General features: G+C 41.7%; 1 protein-coding gene across 1 annotated transcript in view; it reads left to right on the top strand.

Annotated features, from left to right (window-relative positions):
- Nucleotides 1-9,585, top strand: part of LOC115230082 (Meckel syndrome type 1 protein homolog) — a 57,068-nt gene extending 47,483 nt beyond the window's left edge. Inside the window, exons 13-15 of the mRNA XM_036499498.1 lie at nt 4,944-5,003; nt 6,011-6,048; nt 9,236-9,585. Of these exons, the coding sequence (XP_036355391.1) occupies nt 4,944-5,003; nt 6,011-6,048; nt 9,236-9,327 (190 nt within the window). The 3' untranslated portion in view covers nt 9,328-9,585. The remainder of the gene's footprint in view (nt 1-4,943; nt 5,004-6,010; nt 6,049-9,235) is intronic.
- Nucleotides 9,586-10,000: the final 415 nt, after the last annotated feature.

A 10,000-nucleotide genomic window follows, 5' to 3' on the forward strand; every position in this document is an offset into this window, starting at 1 on the left:
TCAACAGAACAGCTTGCTTGTGAAATTAGCGTGCAAGTGGCTGAGCACTCCACAGATATGTGTACCCCTAATGTAGTTCTTAGGGAGATTCAGTGTGACACAGAGTGTGACAAGGCTGGCCCTTTGAAATACAGGTACAACTCATTTTTGCCAGCTGAGTGGATTGGAGCAATAAAGTGAAATAAAGTGTCTTGCTCAAGGACACAACGCATCGCCGGGAATTGAGCTCATGACCTTACAATCTTGAGCTTAATGCTCTAACCATTAAGTCACGTGCCATCACATATGGATAGAGATATATAGATATATATATATACATATGCATGTATATATATGTGTGTGTGTATATATATATATATATATGTATATATATATGTATATATACATATATACATATGTATATATATGTATATATACATACATCATCGTCATTGTTGAACGTCCACCTCCCATGGGTTGGATGGTATATGAATATATATATATAGGTATAAATTAGAGGTGTTTAAAACCTCTAAGGGATGGTTAAATCCAAAGGTGCTCCTGGTGATTACCTGTGTAGGTACACACACACACAATTATCCCTCAACTATCGTGGCTGTTATGTTCCAAAACCTCTCACAGAAATAATTAAAATCTACAAAAATATAAATACCTATCAGCCGCAGAAACCCTCAGTATACTGAGGAGTCTGCGATATAAATTTACGTATATTAGCCAGAAAAATCTGTGAGGTACCAAGTGCACGATAGGGGAACCACAATATGGCTAGGGATCAATGTATGTATGTGTATGCATGTGTGTTTGTGTGTGTGTGTGTGTGTACATGTATGCTTGTTGTGGAGGCGCAATGGCCCAATGGTTAGGGTAGCAGACTCGCGGTTTCGATTCCCAGACCGGGCGTTGTGAGTGTTTATTGAGCGAAAACACCTAAAAAAGCTCCACGAGGCTCCGGCAGGGGATGGAGGTGATCCCTGCTGTACTCTTTCACCACAACTTTCTCTCACTCTTACTTCCTGTTTCTGTTGTACCTGTATTTCAAAGGGCCGGCCTTGTCACTCTCTGTGTCACGCTGAATATCCCCGAGAACTACGTTAAGGGTACACGTGTCTGTGGAGTGCTCAGCCACTTACACGTTAATTTCACGAGCCGGCTGTTCCGTTGATCGGATCAACCGGAACCCTCGTTGTCGTAACCGACGGAGTGCTTCCTCACATGTATGCTTGTATGTATGTATATGTATGTGTGTGTGTGTGTATATATATCCATATGTGTATGTATGTGTATGTGGCATTAGGAAGGGCATCCAACTGTAGAAACCCTGCCAAAGCAGAGAGAGAGCCTGAACGGCCCTTCAGCTGGTCAGCTCCAGTCACTGTTCAACCCATGCCAGCATGGAAAATGGACATCAAATGTTGATGTGTGTATATGTATGTATATTCTTTACCTGTATATGTACATAAGTATATGTATGTGTGTGTATTATATATATCGATACATGTCTGTGTGTGTGTGTGTGTGTGTGTGTGTATACCGGAGGAAGCACATAAATGCGAAACAAGGTGGGAAAAATAGTACTCAAATACCAGAGGTAGAGTAATATGCTTTATTTAAAAGCAGCAGAAATATAGCAAAAGCTGTTACTCGGAGTTTCACATTCCTGTTCGTCGGACAGTTCCGACGAACAGGAACGTGAAACTCCGAGTAACAGCTTTTGTTACATTTCTGCTGCTTTTAAATATAGTATATACACACACACACACACACAACACACACACACACACACACATATATATATATATGTTTGTATGTATATAGATATATAAATATATGTAGACATGTACATATGCTTGTGTACATGTGTATGTGTGTGTACGTACATATATGCATACATACATACATACAGATTATACATATATATATATTTATATATGTATATGTGTGTGTATATATACATATTTATATATATGCACATATGTATATATATATATATATATATATATATATATATATATATATATGCATGCATATATATATATATTTGTTTATATATATGTATATGTGTGTGTGTATATTTATGTACGCGTGTATAAGATTACTGGAATGGAAGAAGGTGGGGGGGGCGTCAAGATTTATATTTCTGTTATTTGGATTACGACTTTATTACGGTTGAATAATTGGGAGACACTTTAACCGATGGGGGGAAGTGGGTGGGGCACATGGGATGAAAGCAGCCTTTCTTCTCCAGACGGAGACAGCATTTGCATGTCATCATCATCATCATCATCATCATCATCATCGTTGTCGGCGGTGGTGGCGTCCTCATCATTACTATCAGCATTATCACCATCACCGTCATCATCTTCATCATCATCATCATCTTCTTCACCATCACTATTGCCTTTGTCATCATCATCATCACCACCAACACCAGTACCAGCACCACCACCAACCACCACCAGCACCACTACCACCACTATCATCACCACCATCTCCATCATCGTCACCAGCACCATCACCATCATTATCATCATCATCTACATCATGATTACCACCACCAACACCACCACCATCGCCATCATCAACATCATGATTACCACCACCACCACTAACACCACCACCATCACCACCACCACCACCACCATCATCATCAACATTATGATTATCATCACCACCACCACCACCACCACCACCATCATCATCATCATCAACATCATGATTACCATCATCACCATCATCATCATCAAGACCACCACTACTACCACTACTACTACCCCCCATCTTCATCACCTGCACCATCAGCACCACCGTCTTCATTACCATCGTGTTTTAGTCGGGTGGCCTATTGGTTAGGGTGTTTGGCTTATGATGATAAGGTTTGATTCCTGGATTGGGCAGTGGGTTGTGTCCTTGAGCAAGATGCTTCATTTCACATTGCCCCAGTCCACTCAGCTGTCTATAGGTACCAGATGACTGTAACTGGGTGCAGCCCCCTTCTCTCTCATCTTCTTTTGTCAATAATTCTTAGGCTTATGGGTTAGGGTGTCTGAGAGGGTGTCTATGTCTATCTGAGACTACAGAGGTACCTACAACAATTAGTGTTACCGTACCATACTCACTTGCAAGGGACAGCTAAACTCTCTCCCTCTCTCCCTCTCCCCCTCTGTATACATACATACATTTGTGTGTGTGTACATATATAATATATATATATATATGTATACAATGTGTGTGTGTATGTAGGTATATATATATATATATTATATATATATATATATATATATTATGCATATATTGTACAATATATGTGTGTGTGTATATGCATGTATATATGTGTGTGTATATATATATATATATTTATATATGTATATATGCATATATATGTGTACAATATGTGTGTATGTATCCATATATATATGTACAATATGTGTATGTGTGTGTATATATATATATATATGCATATATGTATGTATGTATGTATGTGTGTGTGTATATATATGTGTGTGTGTATATATGTGTGTGTATGTATGTAGAAATGATGCCAAATCAGACTGGAGTCTGGTGTAGCCCCTTTGCTACCAGGCCTGGTCAAACCATCCAACCCATGCCACCATGGACAAAGGACATTAAATGATGATGATGATGATGATGATGATGATGATGATGATGATGATGATGATGATATATATATATACATATATGTGTGTATATGTAAGTCTGAGAGACCTGCATGCTGTGGACATAGGTGTCTTCAAACTAGAACTGGAACTCCACCTGTTAAGAGTTCCAGGTGAGTGTACCTCATAGCAGGATAGTCAGATGAGGGCAACAGCATCGAACACCCTCATTCACCAAATGTCACATATCAGAGGAAGTTTCAAGTAGCAAAGGTGAAGCAGAGCTAATGACTGTACCCCCGGTGCTGGAGAATTGTCAAGATATTAGGATATTTTCTTCACCTGAAACCAATGGTAACCTTAATACGTAAATAAAGAAATTCTATCCTTGACATTTATGTTACACAAGGTTAAACACTCTCTGCCAACACCCCACCCTTGCTTTCCCCACTTTCGCCTCCCCTACACTCCAACACCACCACACCGTGCCACACACCACCATACACTACCACATCACACACCACCATACCACACTGCACCACATCACATCACACCACCCTGCACACACTAGTACTGACCACTTCCCATCACCCATACCATCATCCACACACCTACACATGCACATGTCAAAGTCACCAGCCCCCATCCACACACACATACACACTGACATACACAGGCAGGTGCACCTTCGTTTTGGGATCACCACTACTTTATTATCTCCCCTTCTTCCTAGATCTCCTGTCTGACCACCTCTGTCTAGCATTCGCTATGATAGATCGCTAGCCACTACACCTTTTTCTATTTTCTCTCCCTGTTTATTTCCGTGTTCCCTTCTGTTGAAGAGTGTAGGCTTGAAACGTAAAAGACTTTCTCACTTCCCGAGCATTAAACTAATACACCTGTTTGTTTTTATACACCTGTCTTTGTCTTTTGTTTTTTTTTTTTTATAAATTCTCACTATATATGTGTGTGTGTGTATGTACACACACATACACACACACACACACACACACACACACACACACACATATATATATATATATATGTATATGTATTGATCACTAGCCACTAAACCTTTTTCTATTTTCTCTCCCTGCTTATTTCTGTGTTCCTATCTGTGGAAGAGCGTAGGCTCGAAATGTAAAAGGCTTTCTCACTTCCCAAGCATTAAACTAATACATCTGTTCATTGTTTACACACCTGTTTTTGTGTCTTTTGTTTTTTTGTAAATTCCGACTATATATACATACACGTGTATATATATATATATTCTTGCCATTTATACATCTTCCTGTTATTTTTTTTTTTTTTTTTCTTTTCCTTTTCCAGAGCACTTTCTGATCAGAAAGCAAGCAGTAAGGCCTCAAGTAACATCATGCAATCACTTGGGTGAGTTTAATGTCTCTCTCTCTCTCCTCTCTCTCTCTCTCTCTCTTTTGTGGAAGGATTCTGGCCACCCCCAAGTGATTAAAAGGGAACTGACACATTGCTATAGAATAAAGATCTGTGAGCAATTGATTAGAGAACAGTTCACTGTGAGCTGTTGACACAGAGAGCGTTTAGCCTCCTGCAACGGTAATCATAGTGTGTTCTGTGAATACTTTCTTTCTCCCTGCTTCGTTAAATTATTTACCCATCACCAGGATATAAAACACACACACACACACACACACACACAGAGCTATGTAGTTAAGGAATTGTTCTGGTTTCAATCCCACAATACATCACCCATTGGACCTATGTCTCCAACAAGAGTGCAACCCTTAAAGTATCTCGTTGACTCAGCTATTGGATAAGATGTATTACCAGTTAAGGAGATTTTATTTGTGATGCCCTATCATCGTCTCCAGGGGCAGTGAAACCTCTCTCTCTCTCTCTCTCTCCTTCTGCTATATTTTAACACCATGAATCTGTAACTGACTATCAAGTCTTAATGTTATTAATATATACATTCATACTGTGATATCCATGCTGGTGGCACGTAAAAAGCACCATTCGAACGTGGCTGATGCCAGTGCCGCCTTGACTGGCTTCTGTGCCAGTGGCATGTAAAAAGCACCAACTGATCGTGGCTGATGCGAGCTCCCTTGGCCCCTGTGCTGGTGGCACATAAAAAAATCACTCACTACACTCAGTGGTTGGCATTAGGAAGGGCATCCAGTGGTAGAAACACTGCCAGATCAGACTGGAGCCTGGTGCAGCCTCCTGGCCTCCCAGATCCTGATCGAACTGTCCAACCCATGCGAGCATGGAAATTGGATGTTAAACGGTGATGATGATGATACCCAATTTCTTCCTGCTGTAGAATTGAACCTACAACCTCTGAATACTTCAACACCTAACTACCTCCTGCTGTAGATTTCATTTAATCGTTGTCTATTTCCTTTCCTTTACAGATTGAATACCCTCCAGTCAAATGTTATGCAAGTTTTAGGTAAGTAAACTGACCCAGTGGCCCTACAAAAAAAAAAGCCCTGCTCCTCAACGTTTAGGTGTGGGCGTGGCTGTGTGGTAAGAAGCTTGCTTCCCAACCACATGGTTCCAGGTTCAGTCCTACTGCATTGCACCTTGTGCAAATGTCTTTTAAAATAGCCTCGAGCTGACCAAAGCCTTATTAGAGGATTTGGTAGACAGAAACTGAAAAGAAGCCTGTTTTATATATGTATATATATGTATAGGTGCAGGTGTGGCTGGTAAGAAGTTTGGTTCCCAACCATATGGTTCCAGGTTCAGTTCTACTGCTTGGCCTCTTGTACAAGTGCTATATCTACAATAGTCTAGTGGATTTGGTAGATGGAAACTGAAAGTGACATGTGAAAGTACCCATGTGGTGCCGCATAAAAGCACCCATGTGGTGCCATGTGAAAGCACCTGTGTGGTGCCGCATTGAAGCACCCATGTGGTGTCCTGTGAAAGCACCTATGGGGTGCCACGTGAAAGCAGCTATGGGGTGCCACGTGAAAGCACCTATGGGGTGCCACGTGAAAGCAGCTATGGGGTGCCACGTGAAAGCACCATATGGTGCCACATAAAAGTGCTCATGTGGTGCTGCATAAAAGCACCAGTGTGGTTCCACGTAAATGCACCCATGTGGTGCCATGTAAAAGCACCGATGTGGTGCCACATGAAAGCGTCCATGTGGGGCCACATGAAAAGCACCCAGCACACTCTGTGAAGTGGTTGGCACTAGGAATGGCATCCATCCATAGAAACCAGGCCAAAGACGACAGCTGGAACATGGTGCAGCTCCCCAGCTTGCCACCTCTGGTCAAACCGTCCAACCCATGCCAGCATGGACAATGGACATTAGATGATGATGGTGGTGATGATAAAGGCGGTGCTCCAGCATGGCCACTGTCAAATGACTGAAACAAGTAAAAGAGTAAAATATATATATACATATATATATATATATGGAGGCGGACTCGCGGTCGTAGGATCGCAGTTTCGATTCCCAGACCAGGCGTTGTGAGTGTTTATTGAGCGAAAACACCTAAAAAGCTCCACGAGGCTCCGGCAGGGGATGGTGGTGATCCCTGCTGTACTCTTTCACCACTCTTTCTCCCACTCTTTCTTCTGTTGGCATGTTCGCTTACCCAGTGGGGTGGCGTCATTCGAAGGCTAAAACAATGTGAAGCGCATTGTGACCAGCGATGTGTAACAACATCTGATGGTCTAGTCGGTCCGTGATCACGTGATATGTATAGTATATATATATATATATATATATATATATTATATGTATGTGTGTGACAAAGAGAGAGAGAGAGATGGGGAGGCTTGCATAACATATGTACATGGTTGTATGCATCTGTGTGTGTGTGTGTGTGTGTGTGTGTGTGTGTGTGTGTGTGAGGGAGCTGGCTGTAGTACCCCACCAGATGTGTAAGGTGAGCCCCAGTCTAGTTGGGGCTCCCAGACAAAAGGATGCATTTAAATAGGGTTCATGTGCTAAGAATAACACGTATAGGTTTCCAAAATAATCAGGGGCTTTACTAATTAAGGGACCGTAATAGATTTCTTTCTGTATGTTGGGCTGTATTAAGGGGGCAGGGTAAGTAGGGGTAGGTGGCGGTAAGAAGGACTCCCCTCCTGTTGTTAGTTATCAGTGCTGGGGCTTTTCCCCCTCCCCCCGGCTCCAACTCCCCTGCTCCTCCCTACCCCCTCTGACATTTTGGTTGCTTGGTGATCTGAGGCTGTTTTAGGTACATACACATACATACATATGCACACACACACACAGACCTCTATGCAGATACATCTATACACATATCTACACAGATACACAAATACATGCATATATATATATATACACACACACACACAAACATATACATATACTCATATATACAGACACATATATACATGCATACATCTACACACACATCTACACAGATACACAAACAATGCATATATATATATATGTATATATATATATATATCTATATATATATATATAATATATATATATATATATATATATACACACACATACATATACTCATATATACACACACATATATACATTCATACACACACATCTCTACAGACACACACACACACACTGACGTACAGAAGGAGTGATGTGTTTGTGTTTGAGGTGTCTTCATTGAAAGAAGGCCCTGGTATATAACGGAGAGTATATGGTTGGGTGGTCAGGAATGGACTGGACTGGTTGTAGGGGGTCAGGGAGTTACTCTGTTGGAGGGGTATATGTGGAGGTGGGGGAATAGAGGGGAAGGAGAGGAAGAGAGAGATGAAGGGAGAGTGAGGGAAAGATGTGTGTGTGTGAGAGAGAGTTTGTGTGTGTGTGTGTGAGAGAGAGTTTGTGTGTGTGTGTGTGAGAGAGAGTTTGTGTGTGTGTGTGTGTGAGAGAGAGTTTGTGTGTGTGTGTTTGTGTGTGTTCATGACAGAGAGAGAGTTTGTGTGTTTGAATAACATTTTGTGAGGATAAAAGAGATAGAGAGAAAAGGAGAGGTAAATAGATGGGGAGAGAGAGAGGCAGAAGGAGAGAGGCAGAAGGAGAGAGGCTGAGAGAGAGAGAGAGAGAGAGTGGCAGAGACACAAAGAGAGAAAGAAAGGCAGAGAGATACAAAGAGAGAAAGAAAGGCAGAGAGAAAGAGAGTGGCAGAGAGACACAAAGAGAAAAAGAAAGGCAGAGAGATACAAAGAGAGAAAGAAAGGCAGAGAGAAAGAGAGTGGCAGAGAGATACAAAGAGAGAAAGAAAGGCAGAGAGAGAGAGTGGCAGAGAGACACAAAGAGAGAAAGAAAGGCAGAGAGATACAAAGAGAGAAAGAAAGGCAGAGAGACACAAAGAGAGAAAGAAAGGCAGAGAGATACAAAGAGAGAAAGAAAGGCAGAGAGACACAAAGAGAGAAAGAAAGGCAGAGAGATACAAAGAGAGAAAGAAAGGCAGAGAGACACAAAGAGAGAAAGAAAGGCAGAGAGAGAGAGAGAGTGGCAGAGAGACACAAAGAGAGAGAGTGAGAGAGAGAGATTGTGTGGGGTGCAGAGTGGAATCCCCAAAGTCCCTACTCTCCAAGAATTGTGTCTCCCTACATGACTGTCCAGGAACGCTTCCAACCTCAATCTCCCATTTTCTTGTCCCTTGTTGTTCCAGTTGCTCTGCGGAACGCCCAAAGACGGATGCGACTGGCCAAAGAGAAAGCCATTGTGATGCGAGACTACCAATCCGAAAACACCGAAGCCTGATTCCAGGGGAGACTTCTTGCTTCCGTTCTTTAATTCTTAAAACCTGAGGCTTTGGAATTCTCCGCCACTTGCATGATGACTCAAAGAGAAAAGAGGATTTTGGTTCACTATGAACCACCGGATAATCATGGTGGACACCAGCAGAATTATTTGTTTTTATTGTTGAATGTATTGGAGTGGTGTGTGTGTGTGTTTGTATGTGTGTGTACGTGTATGAATATGTTTGTGTCTATATATGTATTTGTGTATGTATATGTGTGTTAGTATATGTGTACATATGTGTTTGTGTGTGTGCATATATACACTCACACATATATACATAATAGAATATATATATGTGTATATATGTATGTGTGTTGTGGCTGTGTGGTAAGAAGTTTGCTTCCGAACCACATGGTTCTGGGTTCAGTTCCACTGCCCGGCACCTTGGACAAGTATCTTCTACTAATAACCCGAGGCCAACTCAAGCCTTTTGAGTGAATTCGGTACACGGAAACTGAAAGAAGCCCATCCTATATATGTATGTATGTGTGTGTATATGTGCATATATGTGTGTGTTTGTATGCACGTGTGTGTGTGTGCGTTTGTGTTTGTCCCCCACCACTGCTTGACAACCGGTGTTGGTTCATTCATGTCCCTGTAACCTAGTGCTTCTGCAAGAAGGGACTGATAG

Source organism: Octopus sinensis, unplaced genomic scaffold (genome assembly GCF_006345805.1).
Source record: "Octopus sinensis unplaced genomic scaffold, ASM634580v1 Contig14435, whole genome shotgun sequence".
Lineage (NCBI taxonomy): Eukaryota > Metazoa > Mollusca > Cephalopoda > Octopoda > Octopodidae > Octopus > Octopus sinensis.